Raw genomic sequence first — 26,395 nt, forward strand, 5'->3', positions numbered from 1 at the left:
CATACCACTTCCGTGTAAGATGGCAAACTTAATCATAATGTTTTATGTGTTCTGACATGTGTGTGCTCCACTGACAAGGCTTCCCTTGCCTCTCTCCCTCTTCTTGGTCCTCCCCATTCCCTGAGACACAACAATATTAAAATTAGACCAATTAATAACCCTACAATGGCCCCTAAATGTTTAAAGGAAAAGAAGAGTCACGTGTCTCTCAATTTTAAATCAAAAGCTAGAAATGACTGAACTTAGTAAGGAAGGCATGTCAAAAGCCGAGATAGGCCAAAAGCTAAGTCTCTAGATTCAATTAGCCAAACTGTGAATGCAAAGGAAAAGCTCTTGAAGGAAATTAAAAGTGCTACTCCAGTGAACACACAAATGATAAAAAAGCAAAACTGCCCATTTGCCGGTAATGGAGAAAGCTGCAGTGGTCTGGATGGATCAAACCAGCCGCGACACTCCCTTAAACCAAAGCCTGATCCAGAGCGAAGCCTCTCTGTTCGTTCCTGTGAGGGTTGAGAGAGGCGAGGACGCGCAGAAGAAGAGTTTGAAGCTAGCAGAGGCTGGTTCATGAGATTGAAGTGTAAGACGAAGTGGCAAGTCCTGATGTCAAAGCTGCAAAGTCACCCAGACGGTCTAGCCAAGATCATCAGTGACGGTAGCTACACTAAATAACGAGTTTTCAGTGCAGATGAGACGGCCTCGTGTTGGAAGATGTCGCCTAGAGCTTTCGTAGCTAGAAAGCCGAAGTCAGTGCCTGGACTCAAAGCTTCAAAGGACAAGCTTACTCTCTTGTTAGAGGCTAATACAGCTGGTGACTTTAAGCCGAAGCCGATGCTCATTGACCATCCCAAAGATCTAGGGCCCTTAGGAATTACATGAAATCTACTCTGCCCAAGCTCTAGAAATGGCACAATAGAGCCTAGGTGACAGCACATCTGTTAACAAAATAGTTTACTGAATATTTTAAGCCCACTATTGAGACCTATTGCTCAGGAACAAAAAGATTCCTTTGAAAATATTACTGCTCATTGACAATGCTTCTGGTCACCCAAGAGCTGTGATGGTTATATACAAAATATTAATATTGTTTTCATGCCTGCTAACACAACATCCATTCTGCAGCCCATAAATCAAGGAATAATATCTGAAGTAAATAGTGATTCCTCTGATGGATCTGGGCAAAGTCCATTGGAAACCTGGAAAAGATTCACCATTAAGAACATTCATGATTTATGGGAAGAAGTCAAAATATCAACATTAACAGGAGTTTGGAAGAAGTTGATTCCAGCGCTCACGGATGACCTTGAGGGGTTCAAGACTTCAGTGGAGGAAGTAACTGCAGGTGTGGTAGAAATAGCAAAAGAATGAGAATTATAAGTGGAGCCTAACAACATGACTGAATTGCTACAATCTCATGACCAAACTTGAATGGATGAGGAGTTGTTTCTTAGGGATGAGCAAAGAAAGTGGTTGAGATGGACTCTACTCCTGGTAAAGATGCTATGAATGCTGTTGAAAGGACATCAAAGGACTTGGAATATTACATTAACTTAGTTGATAAAGCAGTGGCAGGATTTGAGAAGATTGACTTCCTTCAATTCTGAAAGAAATTCTGTGAGTAAATGCTGTGAAACAGCATCCCATGGTACAGAGAAATTATTCATGAAAGGGAGTCAATCGATGGGGCAATTTTATTGTAGTCTTATTTTAAGAACTTGCCTCAGCCACCCCCATTTCCAGCAACTGTCACCCTGACCAGTCAGCAGCCATCAACATCCGGGCAAGACCCTCTTCCAGCAAAAAAGATTTACAACTTGGTGAAAGCTCAGATGTTGGTTAGCATTTTTTAGCAACAAAGTATTTTTTAATTAAGGCGTGTACTTTTTTTTTTTTTAGATATAATGCTATTGCACACTTAATAAACTGCAGTATAGTGTCAACTTTTATAGGTACAGGGAAACCAAAAAATTCATCTGACTTGCTTTATTGCAATATTAGGTTTATTGGGGTGGTCTGGAACTGAACCTGCAATATTTCTGAGGGATGTCTATGCTTTTAATTACCATACACAATGTGTCAGCTGCCTTGACAAGAGTTTTACAAGTACCTGATTTTATCTCCACAATAACCCTGAGAAATAGGTACTGATGTCTCCATTTAACAGATAAGAATATATCCTGTACATTACCATGAATGTCCATTTGATGCCATGTTGATTGCCACTCCATGCACACAGACAGATGCTGTTCTGGATGCTGGGGAGAAGCAGAGAACAGGACCACAAAGACCTAGTACAGGGCGCCAGGCAAGCTGCTCCCAAGATTGTGTGAGATAACGTGTACAAATGTGTTTGCTAGACCATAAGGGGCCACATGCCTAGAGGGACATCCTGGCAGGAATAAAGGCTCAGCACACTATGAAAGTTGGATAACACCATGCTATGTGAATCAGAGAGCTTAGGAGACCTGTCACTTGTGACTGTCCCACCACAGCCTTCAACTGGGAGGCTGGTGGTCTTGGCTTTCAAGGTCCTATAGGTCAGACAGAACGCTATGCTGGTTGCCCAATTTTCACAAGCTGTGAGGAGACATCCTCTCCACTCCACCCCCCATCCTCCACATGTTCCAGCTCCTTCCACAGTGCCTGTTCTGGGGCTGGGAGGATGCTCAGCAGAGAAAAGCCCAGAGCCCTGGCACTCTTCACCCTGGTGTGGGTCTGGGGACTCCCCCTGTTCTGTTGGTCTAGAATCCCTGCGTGGACTTGTGCTTGAAGGTCTGAGAAGCACAAACACATGGAGAATGCTATGGAGGGTCTTCATGAATTAACTCTGAATTCACAGCTTGTGTTTGAGATAAACTGTCACCTCCTGTTGACATAAATGCTTTAGTAAAAAATTGTTTAGTGTATTATATTTGTTTATTAATATACTGTTCTTAAATCCATAGCAAAGGGTACCATGTTACAAGCTTTATGAAATAGAAATAGAAAATCACAACCAAGGAAAGGAGACATACCAGATATGGGAATCAAAAGGAATAGTTTTTCTTGATCATTTTGGAAACAATGAACAAAGTATACAACTTTCTATTATAAAAGCAGTGCATGTTTATGTAGAACACTTGTAAACATAGAATGCATCAAAAATAAAAATATTCTATTGGCCTAAATTATACTTGTGTTACTTTAGAGAATACAATTCCTTATTTATTATTATTACTATTATTATTATTTACACTAGGTATTTTATTGTATGTGTCAGTGTATATAAAATAATTACCCTTGTGAAATAGAAATTTATGAAAATTCAGAGAGGTAGATGTTAAGGACTGACAAAAAAGTTTATATGTATGGCACCTGTTGTAGGGATAAGCTTTTGTACAGGCTTCAAATTTAGTTCTCCTTTGAACATTCACCAGTCCATTAAAAGTGGTTTAGAAAACAATCCAAAGATTCGTTGTATTATAAAAAGTGACAGACTTGATGGGGTCTGAAAGGATTCTTACTTGAAGATACTCCAGTCAGCAGGGGGTCATGTTGAGCATTCTGCAGACAGAATTGTTTCAAATCTGTAGCTACCTGGGAAACCTTCACCCAGTGGAGCCTGGCTTCCAGCTGGAGCTGTTGAATGACTTTCTTCATAGTGGCGATGCTGGAGGAACCAGATATGGTTCTCAATAGAGCCGGGCAGACTTGTGGGTGCGTGGATGGGTTGCGTCTTGGGTCCATGGGGGCAGAATGCAGGCCAGCATGGCCCGTATTTATTATTTTAAAGCCTACTTTTTTCACTTAACAGCATATTTTTTATTTTTCTACAGCATGTCTTAATGACTAGTTATAACCTCAATATAGTGAATTAATTTACATTGCCTTTTCCTCTACTCTTATAAAATTTTTGCAGTAAACACCCTTATGTATAAGTTTGTAAATACTGCTGATTGTTTTCTTAGCCTAAATTCCTAGAGGCAGGATCCCTGGGTCTCAGCACACTCATCACATTTTATCCGCAGGCAAGGACACAGGCTCTGGAGTCAGACCACTTAGGACTGACATCCAGCTCTGCCACCTGCCAGCTGAATGGCCTTTGAAGATCTTGCAGGACCAAGTTTCCTCCCTTGTGAATGTGGTTATTGACAGTACTTCCTTTATTGAATTGCTATGACACCCAAGTGGCTTAATACATGGTAAGCCCTTAGATCCTGGCCTGGCCCACGGTGAGCACAAAATTCTTGGCTATCATCATTATTCTTATAGTTATGGGTGCCAACCTGTCATCCTGAAAGAGTGTCCCAATTTTAACTCCCACAGGCATTGTATGAGACCATTCATTTCCACACACCTTTGTCAATGCTGGGTATCATCATTCCTCTTATTATTTCATTGTTTGCCAACCTGATAAGCAAACTTGTTGCTTTAATTTTACTTCTTTGATTACTAGTGATAAACATTTTGTTTGATATCTTGGTATTTATTTATTCATTAGTGAATTTCCTATTCACGCTTTTTTGTTTTGGGTAAATTGCTCTTTTTCTTTATGGATTTCTTTAATATATTAATAATGGATATATTAACCTTTTGCTGGTCATATATGTTGTAAATGTATTTTTTTCAGTTTCTTTGTGCAATTTAATTTTGTTTCTATTTGTAGACACAGAAATTGTATTTTTTTGTTGTTCTTGCCTCTTATGCTTGTATACTGAAAAGACTACCATGAGATAAGTTGTCTGTATTTTTCTAATTAAAAAAATTTTTTTTTACTTTTTGAACTCAAATGAAATTAATTTGGAATTTTTATAGTTAACTATCCCACTTTTTTGGTTTAATTCTTTATTAATTATTATAGTCTAAATTATATATTTTAGTTTGTTCCGTAGTTGTCTACTCTTTGCCATTGATCTCTGTCTTTTCCTGTGCTTGTATTTTAAATTTTTTGTAGCTTTATGAAACACTTTAATATCTGTTGATACAAGTCCACTTTTCACTAATTTTTTTAGAAATATTTTCTCAGCTATTACCATCTGCTTATTTCCATAAATAAACTCTGGAATAATTTGTTACTTCTAAGAAGAAGAATGATTTTGATTAACATTCCATCCATTTTATAAATTAACTAGGGGAGAATTGATAGTTTTACTGTTTGTACTTTGCTACCTAGAAACATGGAAGTTATTTCTTATTTAATTAAGGTATTTTAAAATAAATTGTCTCAGATTTACAGAAAAGTTGCAAAGATAGTACAGCATTCTTGTTTACCCTGTACACAATTTCCCTATTGTTAAGGTCTTGCATTATTGTAGTACCTTTGTCACAACTAATGAACCAATTTCAAATATGTTACTATCAACTGATGTCCATACTCAATTTGTCACTCTCATTTGTTTACTCCTAATGTCCTTTTTCTGCCCCAGCATCTCATCCAGGATACCATATTAGTCACCGTGTGTCCTTGGGCTCTCTAGACTGTGGTAGTTTTTCAGACTTTCCTTGTTTTATATGACCTTGACCACTCTGAAGAGTGCTGGTCAGGTAGAATATTCCTCAATTTGGGTTTGTCTGATTTTTTTTTTTTAATGATCAGACTAGACATTGTTTTTTAGGTCATGGGAGCTAAAGCAAAAAGGAAATCAGAATAAGTTACAGAGGTCTTGTTTTCCTCAAAGGAGACTTAAAAAAGAAGGAAAGAAAGAAATGTCTATCAGTGGGAACTTCTAGAAGAGGCATCATCAGGTGACAAGGAACACCCAATCTCCAGGAAGAGTGTGGTAACATGTGGAAATAGTTTCCATGGTCCCCTTTTGTTAAGACATGCAGAAAATTCCAGGTCAGCAAACAACATTTTGGTCTAAGGAAGGTCACTTTTTGAGCAGCTAGGTTAATATATTTGACTTTTGAGTCTTTTAATGATCTAACTTGTCTCCTAGATAGAACTTAGAGGACAGGAGTGATTAGATAAAAACTTCCTCTGACTACCTTTCCCGTGTTAGGAGTAAAGGTGACAGTCAAACTGTCCAGGTTCCAGTCCTGGCTCCATCTCCTCACGAGTGCTCTAACTTTGACATTGCTAAACTGTAGAGTCCTGGTCTCAGATGGAGGAAGCCATAGCCCCTACTGTAGAGAGCAGTGCAGCAATACAAGAGCAGCAGGGCTGGTTATGGTCATCATTTTTTTTTTTAAGATTTTATTTATTTATTCGACAGAGAGAGGGACAGCCAGAGAGAGAGGGAACACAAGCAGGGGGAATGGGAGACGAAGAAGCAGGCTCATAGCGGAAGAGCCTGATGTGGGGCTCGATCCCAGATTGCCGGGATCACGCCCTGAGCCGAAGGCAGACGCTTAACCACTATGCCACCCAGGCGCCCCAGTTATGGTCATCATTACCATTCTTTTGGGATGAGCCTTCCGGACCCCTGAGTGAGAAGGTACCTTTTCAGATATGTGCCTGAAGTGCTGGCGACTGTATTTGCACAGGACTTGGAAACCAGAGAAGTAGGGAGCAGGTCTGACAATCTATTATGAAAACTGAGAAGTCAAACCAGTGCTCTGAACCTGCAGGGCAGGAGGCCTGATCGGTATGGAGCCAGGCTTTGGGAGCCACCTGCAGGTAAGGCTGAGTTTTCTCTAGGAAGCAGCTTAGGCTCAACTCTAACCCTTATTAGAGGTCCTTCATCGAGTCCCCAGTCTTCTGTCCCACAGCACAGGCAGAATTAATTTGTCCTGAAAACAAAAATGATGATGACAGGAATACCTTGGCAAGGTTCCCCTGGTCCTGAGCCACATAGCTTCTCTCAGGACCCTTTGGTTTTGAATTGGCTGCAAAATGGCCTCCCCCCTTTTCTGGTACAATGTACAAGTCTGCTTCGTAGAAATACTGAGTGAACTGAATTTTGGAGAAAATTTGCCAAAGACATCCATTTTCAGTAATGATAAGTACTATTGCTCCGTACTCTCTGGTGGTAATTACAGTCTAGACCCTGGTCGCTTGAGGCCTACCTGAATCATCATCTAGAACTGCGTCATTCACCTTCCAACTCTGCCTGGCCTGAAGATGCAGGTTCATTACACCCTAATGTGCTCTTGCTTTATTAGCATAGTCATGAAGGGGATGCTAAAACATTGTCATATTTACTAATATTTGGAAACGTCCTACACCTAAAATGTTACAGTTATATTGAGATTTGAATGTTGCGAAACATTAAGGACTGAGAACTTACCTGAAATTTATTTAGTGCCTGAGCTCATGGCTGACTTTGACCTTAGAGACTGAATTGTATTTGTGTTTTGGGTCCTTGCCTGCACTTGCAGTCAATGTACTCATTCTTGGATGTTCAGAACTTTATGAGCTGAGCAAGAGCTCTGTGGACATACCTTCATCTTGTAAACCGAGACACTGAGGACACAGGTAACTTCCACATAGCTCATAAGAACCAGGAATTCGAGGTCAAGCTGAGGGATTCCAGTTCTTTTTTTTTTTTTTTTTAAGTCACAGCTTGATTATCTCTACTTTAATGAATTAACTTCCTCACCTACATGGGCAGAGTTGCTCACTGGGCCACCTTTAAGGCTAGACATTTTTCTGACATTGCTTTTCTTTCATCGTATTCTATTTTCTTTTCTTTGTTTCTGTGTTTGCCTCTCCCAGTAGACTTTGAGCCCCTTGAGGACAGTGACTTTGTCTTATTCTTGTCTGAATTCCTAGGATCTGGCTCAATGCCAGCCACAGCAGGTTTCCATAACATGTATATTGAATGAATGAACAGGCCAAAGGACACACCATGCCAGTTTCATGATCAATCTTTGCATTCATATTTAGTTGTCAGGCATTTTTTTATGCCAGGGATTTGCCACTAGTCTGCAGTGTGGAGCTAGAGACCAGCCTTCTTATCTTGGGACCTTACATCTGGGTGCTCTGGCTGGGTCCCCCATTGTTTCATATATGTATGGGTGATTTCCCACTCCAGGGTTCCTCCTGACTCCTGCTTAGAGCCACTGGATGTGTCTAGAGGGCATCTAGTATAATCTGTTATTTTCCCAGGTAAGGGGGCTCAACATGCTCTATACACCTGGCTCTTGTCCACCCCAGAGCTGGAACAGAGGGCAGCAAATGGGACTGATGGTTTGATTCCAGATGAAGCTGAAATAGAGTAATCCTTTTATACAGTTGAGTCCATGGGTGGAATAGCCAATGAAACTCATCCACTTTTAGCTTTCGCAATATCTTGAGCTATGGGCACCAAGGTGGATTTGTCACCTGGATATTCCAGTAGAAGTTGTGATAATTATCAGCTGCTACTCCTTTTTGCTGCCTCACATCCGGCCCTCCTCACAGCCTGCCAAAACACACCTTGCACAACTGTCCTCTTCTTTCAAATACACAGGATGCAACTCATTCTATGAGTCAGTTCTGCTGAGCTGTGTCATCAGTCAAGTGGATGTGGCCTTGGGAGTGTCACCTGGGGTCTGGAGAGCTGGGGGCACAGTGGGAAACTGGAGCATGGTGGCCCTGATGAGGGCTTTACCAGGAGTGTGTGAACATGGGACGGGCCACATTTATGGTCATCTGGTACCATCCCCTGTTCTTGACCCCCTCTTAATCTCTGATACAAAAATTCTTGAATTTAAGATCGGGTCAAGGTAAATGTAGGTGATGGTGTTGGTGTAGGTATATTAAGCTGCAATGATATACAGACTGGGAGTGTCAGAATCAACGTTTTGGCCCAGCCTGGATTAGACCTCAACTGAGTGCTCAATATATGGGTGGTACAATGTTTGCCATATTTTAGACAGAGCTCTTTAACACAAGAATAGTTTAGTCAAGTTTGCATGTGTGGTGTTTCATTTGTTTTTTATACCGTATCTTTTTTGTTTTTTTTTTTTTTAAAGATTTTATTTATTTGAGAGAGAGAGCGAGAGAGAGAGAGAGAGAGCACGAGCATAAGCGGGGTGGAGAAGCAGACTCCTTGCTGAGCAGGGAGCCTGACACGGGGCTCTAACCCAGGACCCTGGGATCATAACCTGAGCCCAAGGCAGATGCTTAACTGACTGAGCCACCCAGGTGCCCCTATTTTTTTTAAATAAACACTTTCATTTTTCTAATTTTTAAAAAGTAAATTCTATGCCCACGGTGGGGCTCAAACTCATAACCCTGAGATTAAGAGTCACATGCTCTACTGATTGAGTTGGTCGGGTGCCCCTATACAATGTTTTCTTAAAGACCAAAGTCTGGAAAGGGTGAGGATGGAGGTGCGTGAGATGGGTACTCTCAAACTTTGTAGGGTCATTAGCATGTGGGGGTCTTTTGAGGCCAGGAGCTTTACTTTGCCCCTCAAACTGGGGGTGGCCTTAAGGCCAAGACTGTGTCTCCCCAGAGGCTCCCAGAAGGTAGGGTTGGGGTGTCCCTGAGGTTAGCTGTGTCCCATCTTCTAACTGGGGGTCTCTGTTGGTAAGGGCTGGATCATCCGATGGGATGATTCCTCCAACACCAAATGTAATCTATGGACATGCAGGCCTTTGGCTGAGTCTCCTATGATGGATAAAAACAGTAGAGGTGCACTACCAAAAGACAGAACTGTCATTTTCCTTCTGCCTCTGTGGCCACATGGCTTGTGCTTCAGGCTCAGGCAGTAGACAAAGGGCAAGGGGGCAGGCATGGTGCCAGCACCCAGAGTAACTTGCGCTGGCTCTGGGGGAGGACCGGCTCTGTGTGTGTATTTTGTATGCATGTGCATGTACATGTGTTATGTACATATGTGTACACGTGTGTGGTGTGTACCCATGGAGGGCATGTGTCTGTTTACATGTGTTGTAGCATATGGTGCATAGAGGTGTAGTGTGTAAACCTCACGGGTATACGAGGCTCTAGAGGGTAAAGAGGAAGAGGTATTCCCTCTTCCAGGAGGACATGGTAGGGACAGAGAGGCGGGGACTTGCAGGGTGGACTTCATGGTGCAGCTCCATGTGGAATCTGACTATGATCCTGAAGCACACTCACTATTTGGACCCAATTTAGCCTCTGTGGTGTCAAAGGCTCAGGTGAGGCTGCCTTTGTAACTGGGGTGCAGTGTTCATGTGAGTTCCAGGTCCACCCATGGAAGCCCTATAAATGGAGCCCAGGCTTCAGTGTTGGCTTCACCCCTGGTTTTGGGAAGTGGCTACTCAGCCATGCTTCTGCCCATTAGCCTGTCCACACCCGACATCCACAGCCACACATCTTTCATTAAAGCCTCTTATGTCCCAGGGTAGCTCTGGTCTGAGATTTTCTTTGAACAACAAACCAATCCAGCTGACTCCAGAGATCCTGTATTTAACATCACTATGTGACAGTCCCCAAGCAGAACTTTGGGAGGAAGGGAAGAAAATGATAGGCTCTGTTTTCTGGGGGCTTGCAGCTGAGTGGAGGAGACTACCATGCCTACAAACCATTTGCATCCAATGGTGTTACCTCCAAGGGATGGCTTTTGTGTGAATAGGTACAAATGGGGGCACAAAGTAGTCACCTACTGTCAGGAGAAGAGGCTCTGCTGGAGAGTCCCACAGAGGATGTGACACTCAGGCCAAGACTTAGGTGTTTGCCTGGCAGATAAGTGGAGAAAAGGCCATTCCCAGCAGAGGGAAGAATATATATAAAGTCTAATATGTTTTGACAACTTCCAATGTTTTGGAGCAGTTATGGCAGCCAGGTACTGCCTACTGGATGAGTCTTTCATACTTTCTATTTTCTACACTCCTTTGCCCCTATTCTCAGCCCATGACTGTAGACTCCAAAGTGGGTTTCATTAAGAAAACAGAAGCCTTCAGCTAGGAACCCCCTTGTCTCCCCACCACCAAATCAACCAGACTATCTGACTTTTCACCTGTCTTCCTCATCTTCCCTCCTGTTACAACAGAACAGGTGCTCCTCCTCCTTTCTCCACATGGGCCCTTCTGTTCACACATACGTATTAATACTTGCTACTGCTCTGATGGTATGAATAAGTCATGAACAACACTGACAAATCACTCTTGGAGCTCATATTGAAACAGGAAAAATCACAATAAACATCAAAAGGAAAAACTATTATCTGGCCAACAGACACATGAAAAGATGCTCAAATGACTCATCATCAGGGAAATGCAAATCAGAACCACAATAAGGTGTCACCTCACACCTGTCAGAATGGCTAGAATCAACAACACAAGAAACAAGTGTTGGCAAGGATGTGGGAAAGAAAGGAATCCCTGTGCACTCCATTGTGGAGAACAGTATTAGAAAATCAAAAATAAAACTACCATATAATCCACTAATTCAGCTACTGGTATTTATCAAAGAAAGCAAAAACACTCATTCAAAAAGACATACACACCACTGTGGTTATTGTAACATTATTTACAATTTGAAAGCTCTTCTCTCTCAGTTATTACCTGTGAGACCCTGAGTAAATTACTTAACTTCTCTGAGGCTTAGTTTCTTGTCTATAAAATAGTGATAGTAAGATGATCAATTTCTTTGTCTTTATAAGGATTATAATAGTTAATCTACATTAAGTGCTTAGAAAATATCTGCCACATATTATTTGCTAGTATTACAATTTTCTGTCTACCTGTCCATCTACCTACCTACCTACCTACCTATCACCTCTACTCTCTACTTGGTATAGAAATGACCACAAAATTCCTGGTAGGTAGTTTTGCCAATTCTAGTGATTGGGGAAAGCCCTTGCAGAGATCTTGAGCTAGGTCTAACAGAATTCGGAACTACTTTGTCAGATTGCCGCCTACATTACCATGTAACACTAGGCTAATAGTGAGTCTGCTAATCCTAACTCTGTACTAATTGTAATTAAAGGGTGATTCTGGATCCCAATGCCAATGGGGTAGAGGTTCTCCACTAACAAGCAATTTTCACACACCAGCTGGGTGTCCTAACAATTCAACTCAATTCTGACACCATCTACCTGGAGGCGATCAGATTTCGTTGGTTAAGGGCTCAGTCCCCCAGGACTGTTGTGTCCTCTCCCCCCGCCTCCCCAGAGGCCAGCAGCTAGTCTAGGTTGTCACCTGTACTTCCGACCAGTCATAAATCAGAAGTTCCCATAATTGCTTCCTTTGGTTTGATTAATTTGGGAGAGTGGCTTACAGAGTCAGAGAAGCATTGTAGTTACTAGATTACTGGTTTATTATAAAAGCATGTAATTCAGAAACAGCAAGATGGAAGGGATGCATAGGGAGCTGGGAGGCTCCATGCCCTGTCTAGGTGGTACTCTCCCTACATACAAGTTCACCAACCTGGGGACTTTCTGAACTCCGTTTTGTTAAGTTTTCCCAGAAGCTGCATTGTATTAGCATGATCGAGTAAATCACTGGCCATCGGTGATTCAGTTTTTAGCCCTACTCCCCTTCCTGGAGCTCAGTGGGGTAAGATTGAAAGTTCCAACACTCTAATTGTGGGTTTGGTTCCTCTGGCAACAGCCCCATTTTTAGGTGCAGTCCAAAAGTCACGTGTCATTAACACAACAAAAGACATAAACAAAAGATATAAAGACATCTTTATAATCTTTCTAACTCAGGAAGTGCCAAGGGATTTAAGAGTTATTGCGTAAGAGACATTGAAGACCAAATACATATTTCTTATTATAAATTACAATATCACAGTAATAATCAATAATCCCTCATATTTAGCATTTACAATGTGTTTTCACAAATATCTCATTTGATCCTGAGGATAGCCATGTAGGAGAAGGGTGGGTAGGTGTTCAGCATTTCAATTTCACAGATGCAGAAACTCAGACCAGGAGATTTGCCCAGAGTCATGAGCTGCTAAGTAACCCAGAACTCCACTACAAAAAGGTCTCCAGAGGGAGCTACTCATCCACTGAGGGGGCATAAAACCATCCACTGGGACCAGGAACAAAATATTTGGATATTTTTCTGTGTTTATCTCATCCCTTAAAATTGTCTACATTTTGTGTTTGCTTGTAATTTATATGTTAGAATGATAGTATGCATCTGATGAGGTTTTGGAATATAGGTGAGGTTCGGTGGGGTGCAGTCCAGAGCCGAAGACCAAGAAAGAATTCTTGAGGTGTCTTTGGTGCAAAATGGTGGTTTATTAAAGCACAGGGACAGGACCCGTGGGCAGAAAGAGCTGCTGCCCCAGGTTGTGAGGGCTGGCTGATTATATACTTTGAGTTGGGGGAGGTAAGGAAAAAGGGAGGCTTCCCAAAAGAATTTTCATATGTTAAAGAGGACCTACAAGATAGCGAGGCCTTGCCATTGCCAAGTTAAGGTTTTTCTCCTCCAACAAGGCATTAAATTAAGATAGTAGGGAGCTTCCTGGAAGAACGTCACATATCCTACCCAGGAGTGGGGGTGGGGAGAGGTTGCAGGGTGTAGGTTTATGCTTTGTCTTCAGCCAGACTTCTGGTCCCTCTTCAATCCTCCCCTCAGTTCAAGTGTAACTACTATCCTGACCCCTACAACACAGGTTTGCTTTGCCAGTTTCTGTAGGTTATATATATGATATAAAAAGAGTATGCTTTGTGTTGAACTATGAAATTGTCAATATTCAACAGCTTTTCACCTCCATGAAGGCAACTTCACAGGGTTCATCCTAATGCATTTTGTGTGTCTGTTTGCTCTCCTCCTCTTACTGTATATTTGTGAGATTCATCCATACTGCTGTGTGTAGCCATGTATCATTCATACACGTTTTAACCAAATACATTTCTTAGTGAATCAGGAACTGCACCAGGTTGACTTGTAGCACAAAGAAAACTTTTATTTTCAGCAAATAGGGAGATCACAGGAAACAGCTTCTGATGAGGGAGCAGAAGGCTAGCTGAAGACAAACCGTAAACGGACACCCTGCAAACCTCCCCCTACCCGAATTCTGGGTGGGATCTGTGTGATATTCTCCCAGAAGCTCCCAACTATCTTGATGTTAATGTCTTGCTGGAGGGAAAAAAACAACCTTAACAATGGGAAGGCCTCCTGTATCCTGTGGGTCTTCTTTAGCATATGAAAGTTCTTTTGAAAAGCTCCCGTTTTCCTTACTTCCCCTAGGACTCGGGGACAACTGTCCCTTCAGTGACTGACTGGCAAAAACTGTTTTCACTGTATTCAGAGCTACATATAAGTGATTCAAGTGCAAGAGTAAAGGGGATTGACAATTGATAAAGGAAATTTTCAACTTTCGATATTTGTGGGCCTTATTCCTGGGCTCCCAGGGAAGCTCCATTTCCATGTTTACCAAAGTCAAAATGACTTGGCAAAACCTCAAAGCAATGGGCTCTATTTCTACCCCAATCATACATTGTACATCCTCATCATTAAAGAAAATAACCAACAAGAAGCATTCCAAAAAAAGATAAGAAAAACAAAAAAATCCTCCCTGGTTCCCATCAGATTAAAGCCATGGTCTCGCACATACTTTAAAAACGTAATATAAAGTCTGTAGCTTTCTGGAATGTCCTTAGTCGTGATGATTCATAACTATTAAAAAAAAAAACTGAAGCAGGAGAGCTATGTTCTTGTCTCATGGAGTGGAAGAATGAATCTTGCAGACAAAGGAGAGTGAGTAAAGTGATAAAGTTTTATTAAGCAAGGATACAGAAAAAGCTCTCAGGAGTGAGACGGGTCCTGACAGGGCTGCCACTGAGGGCTTTTAGGGGTGGTCGTTTATTGAAGGCTAACCAGGGAACTTAAATCCTTTCAACATCTCTACGTTAGCACCACTGAGTAAGGATTACTCATCTTTAATGGCTTACATCCTTTTTAGGGTCCTGTAATTCTCCGTTGGTCACAAGTAGCTGTTGTAACAAGATCCAACCTCTGACACCTAGGGCAGGGTGGTCTGGTTTGTTCTCTTATCTCTGGTTTCCTTACATCTCCTCATTTTTGGGATTTCTGTGAGCCTGATCCTGTAGCCCTCTACCTATGTCTCCTTACCTTGCCCCACCTGTCCCTTACTCAAAACTTATATAACCTTACAACAATGTTCCTTCCCTGTGGCACTCTTCTTTATGAAGATTGTGTATCCTGGGCAGCTGTCCTAACTAGGACTCAAATAAAACTCTTTTCTCTTTAAAATTTTAAAAAAGGTTTGTTCAATTTTGTGTTGATGTAAGATTTAAAAAAATCTAGTCCAAACTTCCTATTTACTTTGGCTAGTCATTTGGCCTCTTCTTGCATATTTTCAGTGATGGGGAACTCACTATTGTACAAGCAGCCCATTTCACTGCTGGGCCATTTGACTTCTGTTATGACCTGTTTTTCTGTATCCTGAATTCATGGATACATGCTCTTCCCTCTGGAGTCACACTGGAAAGGTCTAAAGACAGTTGCCACATACCTGGTAAATCTTTCTCATCTCTGGATGAAATGCTCCCATCTTTCAGTCACCACTTACACGACATGTGCCCAAAAGCCTTGTCCTTCTGCTCACATTCATTTGAATGGACTAAAAGTTGGTCAGTGTCCACCCTCAAATATAGTGTGTCTGGAGTGATATCCAGAGGCCACTGCCTGCAGAGCTTCCTTTCAGTTGCTTATCACTCTGCTAATACTTGTCCCTGACCCCCTGTCCCTACATGGCTGGCTCCTCTGGGTCCTTCATGTTTACACTCAGATGTCACCTGTTCAGAGTGTCTTTTCCCAACTAAAGATCACCCCTCCTCACCAGAGTATCTTGTCACCCTGTTTTATTTCCTACATTTTCTTTTTCTTTTTTTTTTTTTTAAAGATTTTATTTATTTATTTGACAGAGAGACAGCCAGAGAGAGAGGGAACACAAGCAGGGGGAGTGGGAGAGGAAGAAGCAGGCTCACAGCAGAGGAGCCTGACGTGGGGCTCGATCCCATAACGCCGGGATCACGCCCTGAGCCGAAGGCAGACGCTTAACAACCGCTGTGCCACCCAGGCGCCCCTATTTCCTACATTTTCTTATTTATGCATTTGCTTAGGTGCTTTTTGTCTGTCTCCTCCTGTTCATGTAGGCTCGGGAAGCAGGAACCCTATGCATCTAGTTCCCTGCTGTATCTTCAGTGCTTGCAACAGTAACAGTGCTTGGTGATGAGGGAACAGGAGGCAAGCTGAGGACCAAGCAAAAATGGACACCCCGCACCCCCCCTCCCCCATGGGATGTATGTGACATTCCTCAGGCACTCCTGGCTGCCCTAAAGGACAAAGAAATAGTTAACCTATAGAGACCACAATCCTGCAAGACTTGAGTCTCCCTCAGTTTACAAATGTCTTAGCAGTTTACAAGAACAAAGCTATCAGTAACCTCACTTCCAGAAGGAAATGTAAATACAACTGAATGTCTTTATAACCTGCAGGCCATAGACAGATACTTCCAGGAATCCAGGAAGTTCCCAACTATCTTCATGTTAATGCCTACCTAAGAGGAAAAACAACCTTAACTTGACAATAGCAAGCCCTCTGGTATCCTGTGAGTCTTCTTTAACCTATGAAAGTACTTTCTTGAAACCTCCCTTTTTCCTCACCTCCCCCAACCCCATTGTATATAATCAGCCAGCCCTCACAACCTCAGGGCAGCAGCTCTTTCTGCCCACGGGTCCTGTCCCTGTGCTTTAATAAACCACCATTTTGCACCAAAGAATTCTTTCTTGGTTGTGGGCTCCAGACTCCACCCTACTGAACTTCACCTATATTCCAAAGCCTCATCACTTGGTACCAACAACGCTCTCAGTAAGTTTTTTGTGTTTTGTTTTGTTTTTTTAAGGAAAGAACTTAAATGATGAGTCTAGGTTTTAATCCCCACAGTCTGAATCCTGAGCCCATGCCCCAAACCACCATGTCTGTTGCCTCCACCCCATACGTTATTTAACTCTGTCTTGCTCATTAAGCCTTCTTCCTATTCTGTTAGATGCTACATCCCTGCTCTTGCCTCCACCAGGACCTAGCATTGGCCAGGTGTGTGGCCATCTCTTGACATGTGGCCAGGCTACATATGGCCCACAGAAGGCCCAGTGCCTCTGTGGCCGGTAGATGGTGCTGTTGGAAAGAGAAAAGCAGTCCCCAGGGCTTTTAAAGGAGGGCTGGTTGGTACAAGACTGGTTGGGAGTGTGGGAGATGCAAAACCCTGCCAACCAACCCCCTCGTCTTCCAGCCAGCTCTAGGTGAGAGGCAAATGTTCACGGGAGAGAAGAAAGAGCAGGAATGGGTAAGTCCAGGCCTGTTGCCCACTGGCCAAGACATCTTGAGTTAATAATGGCAGTGGGGATGGAGTGGGAGGACATGGGGATATCGCCCACTATACTACTTCTGTGGCTGAGGACCTGACAGTTTATGCTTATACAGGGCTAGCCTGGGGACCTGCCTGTTGATCTAGCGTCCCTCACCCAACACATACACTCATGCACAAGCAGAATGGGGCTGTGGAGAGGGCAGGCAGTGATCACTAAGTCTTCTGGGTACACAGTTTTTCAGAAAGTTCTGCCCATTTCAGCCTTGGGTTGCGAATTCCTCCAGCATAGACAGTTTCATCTGCTTTCCCTCTGTGTTCCCATAGCACCAAACATCATATCCTATACATGCAGGTACACAGTCAGGGTGACCAGCTTGTCTTGGTTTTCCTGGGACTAGTTCAGTTTTAACACCAAAAGTCCTGCATCCTGGACACCCCCTCAGGCCCAGGCAAACCAGGATGGCTGGATGCCCTATCAATAAAAGAAGCCTCTTTCGTCTCTGCCTCAGAAGGCATGGTGGTTGGCTGACTCTGAGAGTGCCTATGATCTCAGTGTAGTTGGCCCCATAAAGACAGGCAAAGAGCGCAGCAAGGCCCAAGGGCTGTCATCTAGGGCTCTTATGTCGACAGGAGATACGGGTAATTACACATAAGGTAGCTGCAAGGGGGAACAGACACCTTAGAACCTGTGTAGGTACACCTGCTGGCTCCTTGACATGGAAGTTTTTTGGGAGGAAGTGAGTTTGAAACCCATGGGCTGACAGACACAAGCAGAGGGAGAATCCTGGGTGAAAGTGAGAGAGGCAGGTGCAGGTGGAAAGGAGGTTTTGATGGGTTGTCAGGTGCACATGTACATGGAAGAGATGGACCACTCTGGCCCAGGAGAGGAAGGAGGTCGAGAAGGCAAAGAAGCAAGGAATAAAGGGGAGAGAGGTGTTCTAAACCTGGACTGGGAAGATTGGTTTTGGAAGTTGGTGAGGAGTTACTGTAAGATGCCTCTCAGGGATGAAGTGTTTGGGCCCCCAAAACATGCTAAGAAAATACCTAAATCTGGGGGAGGCACTTCCCATTACTTACCTCCTCCTTTCCTTAAGTCTCAAGCCATGAAGCACACTGTGCTGGTCCCTAGGGCCTCCCAGCAGTGTTCTAGAGGCCAGAGTAATTTTCCCTGTCTTCTGACCTCAGGGTCTGGCCTTCTGAGTCTTGCTGTCCTAGTAGGCTCCTCTGCCCCTGGGTCCCAATTTGCCTAGGAGACCTAGATGAGCTAGTTGTCTTAGTGCCAGACAGGTTGGAAGGAGGCTTAGCTCTTACACTTGGTATCACTCCTTAGTTGTATTCCTCCAGTTCATGGGAATGTGGCACACCCAAGGGAAGCTCCTGTCACCAGCAAACAGATTTCATCATAAGAAAGTTCTTAAACTGAACCAAATTGGTAACTTCTGTCTATCATTCCCAACTATGTCCTTTGGAACCTCACAGAAATCTAATTCCTCCCTCACAAAAGCACTTAAAATATTGAGAAGAGCTATCCTGCTCCTTTGGGTATTTTCTTTCCTAGCCTAAAGAAAGAAATCAATAGTTTCTAATACGAAAGTCTTCAGGCCATTGTGCTATCAACATGGGTCTCTTCCACCAGGGTCTCCAGAGCCTGGTGTGGTGCCTTGCACAGAGTGGGTTCTCCATAAATGTCTACTGATGTTTTCTTGACACATTTCTTCTTGACATGTGGAGCCCAGAGGTCCACTCTTGTCACATATTGAGTTAACTGTGTCAAAACTGAGATCAAATCAAGACAAAAGAACAAAAAATAGTTCACAAAACTGGAAGATTTCCAGCTGAAAGTGGCAAGAAGCTCACAAAATGAGGGTTAAAAGCTCAGTTGATAAAGCATGAGTACATTGATCTCTATTAATGATTAACCACTAGATGCCTATATTCCTTTTAGGGGAACAGTGTTGCATAAACTTACTTGTTTGTAGCCAATAGGCTCAGGAAGTTGTGAGGTCATGCTGATGTGAGCAAAGCTTGAGTTCACTTATGGTCAGAGCCCACATTTTGGGGAAATCAGGATAATTGTAAATTTCTGTTATGCAGGTATGGATGTTTGGTCTAGGAATATATTTAAACTATGGGCTCCAGTTTTGTTTTTTCCTTAGTGATTGTCAACTAGAACTTAAATCCAGACTCCTGTTGGTAATGTCCCTATCCCTCTTTCTGAAAGGCTTTAGTACGAACACCTGGGTCCTAACTGTCCCATGTCGTAGGCCCTGATCCCCTCAGTAGCAGTGTGGGCAGAGCCTGGGTCAGAGCTCTGTGAGCACGAGGAAGGTATGGTGGTTCTCATGGCAGAGTTTGATGAAGGCTTTCTGGCTCCTTGACGTCTGTTCCTTCTACAATCTGTAGGTGTGTCTCTTTCCCATCTCCTGAGGTCTTCCCTATAATCAGCAGGCTGTCCTTTCTCTGATATTGCTGGACTCTCTACTTGTCAGCCCTGCAGTTCTGCTTAGCGTCAGAGTGTCCCATCTTGGACTCCAATCTGTGTACGCCTTTAGTGCTGGAGAACAAAGACATTTCTTGGGCTTGAGCCAGGCTGGAGAAGTGTCATGAACCTCCATCAGCCCAGTTAGAAGCTCTACTGCTAGGAGGGCTCTCTGGAGCCTCTTTGCAAGTTGCAGCCCCAGGGGAGCATAGGCTTATTCCAAAGTCAGAAACTGGAAGCAATAACTTATTCCAAATAAGCAAAGAGGCAAAAGAACTGTGATTCAGGCACCTGGAGATGTTCAGGGACTTGGGATATTCAGGTTTTGGACAGGCCCCCTAAGCATGTGTGGTCTGTGGAAAGAAACTCTCTATCTCTGCATAGGGGTGCTGCCTGCCTATTCACCACTGTCTCTCCAGCATCTGGCACAGCACCTGGCACTTGGTAGGTGGATGAATAAATGAATGTGAAGACAACTTGGAAAATCTCTCCTGTGTGCCACAGGCACTTCCTCATGCAAGTAAGAGCTCTGTTCTGGATTTGACAGGGACTCCAGTTAAAATCTTTACTTCACCACTTACTTCTTTTGTAAGGCCAGACCAGTTCCCTAATAAAGATAAAGGGTCCAAACATGGACCCTTTGACCTGCTGCCAGGATTCCTTCAGAGAATGTGCATAGAGTTTGGGGCCTGTGTTTGCCATCTGCAGAGTCAGTGAGTTCTCAGGGCTTCATGTCGCTGCTTGAAATCTTCCCCCAAGTTGCCTCCTGCCCCCTCCTCTCTTGCCTTAGAAAATCTCTAAGATTAAGAGACTTGGGTGACTCCAATGCTGCAAGGCCCTCAGGTCAGCCAAGCAGTTCTCCACTGGGCATACCCATATGGGCTGACTCGGGGGGAGGGGGGGCAGGGGAGTGAGTGAGGGGCCCCTTTAGCTCTTAATTGGCTTGCCCTTGACATAAGGGTCCAGGTAAGGCCTCAGGGCACCCCTGAGGAAGCAGCTATGAGTTCTTTTATGTAAGTAAGTCTTGCTTCTGCTGGACCCTTTCAGTGAGAGGAAGTGGGTGACATGGTGCAGGGAGGTGACCTAGGCTGGCTGTGGCTTTACTGGAATCTGGGATAGCAGGACAATTTTGGTCCTTGAGTCTATTTATCTCAGAAGCATGCTTAGTTCCTCCTTCTAACAGAGATATGATGCTTGTAAGATATCATGGTTTCATTGGGGACCCCTTCCTCCATACAACTTTCCTCCTCCCCATTTGAGCCCTTTCCTCCAAAAGCAAGGATCAGAGACGGAAGAAGCTGTAGTGGCAAGAATTCTGGATGTGAAGCTCTGAGTGTGGGCAGGTGCCAGGCCCTGATGGATTTTCCCAGGTGGGAAATGTATGCATAAGTGAGCCCATGGTGCATTGTGGGTGGGGGTGGAACAATCCAGGTGACCTTCCAGGAGGCCTCTGTCAACATTGCTGTTCTACGCAACTGTGAGGTCTGTTTTTCATTCCTACACCAGACTGTCAAAAAAAAAAAAAAAAGAAAAAAGAAAAAAGAAAAAGGGAAACATAATCATAACAGGGATGGACTGTGGTTGGGCAGTGGGGAGGAAATAGCACACATCAAGTCAGATGTCAGCTTTGGAATGAGCTTTATTCTGTATTTTACCTTCACCAGGGAGAAGAAAGCAATGAAGCTGGAGAGCAGAGCAGCCTGCACCACACAGACACAAATCACATCTCTAAAGAATGTATGTGAAATTTTAGGGCCCAGAGCAGACCAGCCATCAAGCACAAAGATCAGTCAGGACCCCAGACATCCCATCTCATCTGTCCTTATTGGATGTTTGGATTCAATCATTTATATACTTCTGTTTCATTTTTAAAAGCACAAGTAACATTCCAATGTCCAATCATTTGCTGTTCTTTTTTAGGATGCATAGACAAAGTGACCCGATTTTTTATTTCTGAAACACCACCAACCTCTTCTCAGTATCCATGGTGGTGGTGGTGGTGATCCGTGCATAGTCCATCAAAAGTCAGCTTGTTTTGAGGCTCGAGTGAGAGACTGAAGCTCTGAATGATGAATGGAAGCATCCTTGGCTGTTACACACTCAGGGCTGGATGAGTTCGTGTCCCACAGGAGCTGAACAACTGCACTATTCCTACAGTTGAAACCTTCTGCTAGACTGCTGAGAACAATACTTATTCACAGAGATTGATGAAATACAGAGAGAAATGTCTTCAGAGACAACAGACCCAGTCCTGGAATACTGAAGAAGCCAGGAGGCAAGAACAGTGCACACAAAGGTACTCACAGGTGAAGGTTACCATAGCATGGGCTTCAGTTAGGTTTTCATCTGTTGGCCATCTTCTTCTTGACCCCAGATGGCATTATGAGATGTTACTTTCCCTTGCCAGGGGGTAAGCACTTCTCCTGGACTTTCTGTGGACAAACTTCCACACATTTTGTCTGAGATAACTCCTGGCATGGCTCCACACACTGAGGTGGGCATTGGTCTTGGCCTTGCTGTGGGCAACTCTCTTGGTTTAACTCCTGGCACTGAGGAAGACACACCTCCTGAACTTGCACTGGGCACTTCTCTTGGCAGGGGTCCTGGCATGGAGGGAGGCACACATCCTCAGCCTTTGCCTGGCACTGCTCTTGAGTCTTTTGAAGACATGGAGGAGGCACACATGGCTGCTTGCACTGCTGTTCATTAAAGGACATCCTTGGGTGGGTAACAGAACCTGAAACAAACACAAGATTTGAAATTAACTACAGTAACAGTACCAGGCTGGGTACTGGGAGATGATGGGCTGGTAGAAGGAAATGGGGAGTGAATGATTATACATCCTAAGAACTTATTTGTTTGCTGTTTTATTTTTTTATCCTTTTCTCTTTTCTATCCCTACTTCAGCTGCCTCTGACACCCATCTCCTAGATGGGAATAGTCTCATAGCTCTTGTATAGATGCCCATAGCCCAATCATACCTGACACTCAGTTCTACCACAGGTTTTCCTTCTCATCTATTTGGCTAATCTTTTTGAAAATCAGGTACAAGACACTAGAGAGAATACACACGATGGTGTGAGAGGCCAAAGAAATGGCAAACCACTAAAAATCAGTGGAAAGTACAGTCCAGTGGAGGAAGAGACCAGCCTCCTGAAGGCAGAGAATCAAGGGAGAGGGAGAGAGGGCACAGATGTCCCCACTTACCTGTCTTCAAGACTCAACAAAGGACATGGATTGCAGGGCACAACAAGGTAGGGACTTTTATATAGTGGCTGGTCCTGCCTCCTGCAGTACTGACTAGCCATGTGAGCTGATGTCCTAATTGTGGAGTCACCATAACGAGCTTCCTCTGAAATTGCCCATGGTTTGAGTCACTGCTTGGGATGCCTGTTAATCAGCCTCCATTTGGATTGCTAGGTCCTCACCAGACCTCAGCAGGGAGGAGCCCCTCTCAGATCTCTCTCATTAGAGGTAGCAGCAAAAGAATGTTCATAAAACGTTATCTCAGTCTGTTAAACTGGAACTGGGTTCCTTGTCTGTCCAAACTGGTTCAGGATGTGGTGAGAGATAAGATCCACCTTACTCATCTTGTCTTTACCCATGGAAAGACTTTATGCCCAAGACCTGGGGTCTGTCTGGGTCAAGAGCATGTATGGCCCCTTTCAGACATTTCCACTGGATGTCTCTTCATTGAGCCTGGAAAGTCACACTTCCAGACCCAAGGAAGATGGCTTGTCCTAAGGCTCCAAGCACACAAAGGACCTGGAGAGAGTGATTTTCCTACATAGCAGTCTTCAGAAAAATTGGAGTAATTTGTTACTCTTAGGTTGTGAAGTAAGGTGGAGGGAAAGGGGAGGGAGAAGGCAGGTAATCTTCATCTTCTCAACTTTGATTTATGACATTTCTAAAAGCGGAGTTACAGAGTTTTCACAGTGACCAAGAAAATAGGATGGAACAAGGTTGGTTTGCCTCCTTACCTTCTGGAAAAACTTTTCTTAGAACTTAGGTCAATAAAAGCTAGGGGGATGAAAGTAAACGTTTCAAAGCAAACACACCCAGTTTTCTTCACTTCTGCGCCTCTTTTTGGGCTGCCACTTCTGTCTTGTGTGCCCCCCCCCCCGCTGTGACTTGTGAAACCCTAAGTATTCTGCAAAGCTTCACTCAAGTCTACCTTCCAAGAGCCTTTGCTGATTACATTAAACCAGAAATGAATTCATCTCCTTCTGAACTCCCATAGTGTCTATTGTTGGTGCTGTTTATATGATATTTACTATAGTTATTAGGAATTCCAGTTACTTATGTACAAGATATTATTAGTACCTTGGGTTGTAGGGTCCTAGAGAGTAGGAGGCTAATAAGTGGAAGATCAATGACCATATATGGAGTGAATGCATTAATTAAGGAATAAGGAAGGTGAATGTAGGAAACAATTGGGTATAGAGGAGTGTATCATGTACTGAAGGATAGGAACACATTTGTTTTCCTATGACCATATATGGAGTGAATGCATTAATTAAGGAATGAGGAAGGTGAATGTAGGAAACAATTGGGTATAGAGGAGTGTATCATGTACTGAAGGATAGGAACACATTTGTTTTCCTATGACCATATATGGAGTGAATGCATTAATTAAGGAATGAGGAAGGTGAATGTAGGAAACAATTGGGTATAGAGGAGTGTATCATGTATTGAAGGATAGGAAAACATTTGTTATGAAAGAAGCCCCTAGACCATAAAGTGATGGCCTTGTGCTTGTTTCCTAAAGTTGGTCGAACCCCAGGGAGTTTAAAGATGATGGTGGCCCCCTTAACTTGAAGGAGTGTGCTTAGGTCATTTCCTAAGTAAAGTATTTGGCTAAAATCAGATGTTCCTTTAAAGGTTTATACAGTTTTTGGACACTTGATCCCCCAAATAGTTTTTAAAAGGAAAGCTGGGGACAGACCAGGTGACATTTTGGTCTGTAGGACTGGTGCACAGAGGATTGATGTAAGAGGCAGGTGCTAGGGGTGGGAGTGGTCACAGGCTGGCCTAGGGAAGTCATACTGATGTTCCTGTGAGGCAGACCATCTTCTGGGGGCTAGGTGGGAGTAGGGCTGGGTGGGATGAGGAGAGGGATTTGGAAGACCCATGGGTGTATCTGAAGGGACAAGGTCATTTGGAGAATCTGGGAATCAAGTGTAAGATTGGGGAGCTCTCCTCCTTTTCCTTCTTCTCTTTTTTCTTCTCTTTCCATTTCTCCTCTCCCTCTCCCTCTCTATCTTTTGTATGAAATGTTGACTAAGAAGCAAGGTGACTCTGTGGAGTCCTAGCAGACAAGAAATTCTCCATCACTGGGTTTATTCATTCATTATTTCAGGCATTCATGACCCTGCTTGAATACGGATGTGCTGAACAATGAAGAAAGCAGGTCATGTTCTCATGGAGGAGGGTGAATGCAGTTTAGGGAGAGGCCAGAGTTCAACTTCTCTCAAAGGACTCTCCTCTGCCTCACAGTGAGCCGTGATGACAGTGAAGTGGGTCTGATGTAATCACAAGGGTCCTTTAATGTGGAAAAGGGGGCAGAAGATCTAGTGTCACAGTGAGGTGATATGAGAAAGATTTGACTGGCCATTGTTGCTTTTGAAGGTGGAGACCATGTGCCAGGAATGTGGTTTAGAAACTGGAAATGGCAAGTGGACTGATGGTGCACTAGCGCCTCCGGAAGGAGCGATAGCCCTGTTGGCATTTTTATTTTATTTTATTTTTTTAATTTTTAAAAATTTTTAAAAGATTTTTATTTATTTATTTCAGAGAGAGCTAGAGAGAGTGCACAAGTTGGGGGAGACAGGCCGAGGAAGAGGGAGAAGCAGACTCCCTCCTGAGCAGGGAGCCTGATGGAGGACTCCTTCCCAGGACCCTGAGATCATGACTTGAGCTGAAGACAGACACATAACCAACTGAGCCACTCAGGTGCCCCCATTTTGATTTTAGCTCAGAGAGATCTATGTCAGACTTCTGACTTCCAGAACTCTAAGATAATATACTTCTGTCATTTTAAGCCACTAAAGTTATGGTAACTTGTTACAGCAACAATAAAAAATTAATACACCTTCCCAATGTCTGCAGCTCTTGGGAAGTCTCAAATGAAGATGTAAAATCCTACTTAGTGCTCCCTCATTTAAGTATCTACTCCCTGGCATGTCAACCCCTCAGTCAAAGACCAGCTCTTGGTGATGCATGGGAAAAGAACTGGGCCCAGAGCCCCAACTGACCTGGGTTTGACTCAATTACAAGGAGTTGGTGTATCCTGGATAAGCTACTTAGCTTCTCAGAGCCTTGATTTCCTCCTGTTGGGAAGGGAAGATTCCTTGTGAGGAATAAATTTGAGAACATATGCACCAACACTTAGGGCCGTTAAGCTACTTATAGAATATTAGTGTCATCTGACTCTGTTCAGGACTCAGCTCCCTCATGAAGCCTTTCCAATTCTCTCAGTTCTTATTCCATCTCCTTTACTTTGTCCCCCCCAGGGCTCCATCTTTTCTTATGCTTTTCTACTCACTAGGATGTAGTGGACAGTATACTGCACAGAGTCCCAGAGACCTGGCTCTGTCCCTAACAAGATATGTGACCTTAGGCAAACCCCTGACTCTTTCTGGCCTCGCTTTTCATCATCATTAAAATAGTAAAGGTAGCCTAGTGGTCAAGCAAGGTCCATTGCAGCTTTGATATTCTGTGATACTCATGAATGATTAGCC

General features: G+C 43.5%; 2 protein-coding genes across 2 annotated transcripts; both read right to left on the reverse strand.

Moving 5' to 3' along the window:
• Nucleotides 1-3,456: 3,456 nt before the first annotated feature.
• Nucleotides 3,457-3,924, reverse strand: LOC103667480 (guanine nucleotide-binding protein G(I)/G(S)/G(O) subunit gamma-5-like). The gene has a single exon (XM_040626613.1). It carries the CDS (start codon nt 3,721-3,723, stop codon nt 3,457-3,459), a length of 267 nt encoding a protein of 88 aa, XP_040482547.1. The 5' UTR covers nt 3,724-3,924.
• Nucleotides 3,925-21,276: 17,352 nt separating this feature from the next.
• On the reverse strand, nt 21,277-22,397 carry LOC103667481 (proline-rich protein 9). Its single transcript, XM_008695625.2, has one exon. The coding sequence runs from the start codon at nt 22,370-22,372 to the stop codon at nt 22,046-22,048; it is 327 nt and encodes a 108-aa protein (XP_008693847.1). The 5' UTR covers nt 22,373-22,397; the 3' UTR covers nt 21,277-22,045.
• Nucleotides 22,398-26,395: the final 3,998 nt, after the last annotated feature.

Source organism: Ursus maritimus, unplaced genomic scaffold (genome assembly GCF_017311325.1).
Source record: "Ursus maritimus isolate PB19 unplaced genomic scaffold, ASM1731132v1 scaffold_12, whole genome shotgun sequence".
Taxonomy (NCBI): domain Eukaryota; kingdom Metazoa; phylum Chordata; class Mammalia; order Carnivora; family Ursidae; genus Ursus; species Ursus maritimus.

What these genes read in the sequence shown, in the direction of transcription:
- LOC103667480 (XM_040626613.1), bottom strand. Translation starts at nt 3,723, where the DNA reads ATGGACCCAAGACGCAACCCATCCACGCACCCACAAGTCTGCCCGGCT.
- LOC103667481 (XM_008695625.2), bottom strand. Translation starts at nt 22,372, where the DNA reads ATGTCCTTTAATGAACAGCAGTGCAAGCAGCCATGTGTGCCTCCTCCA.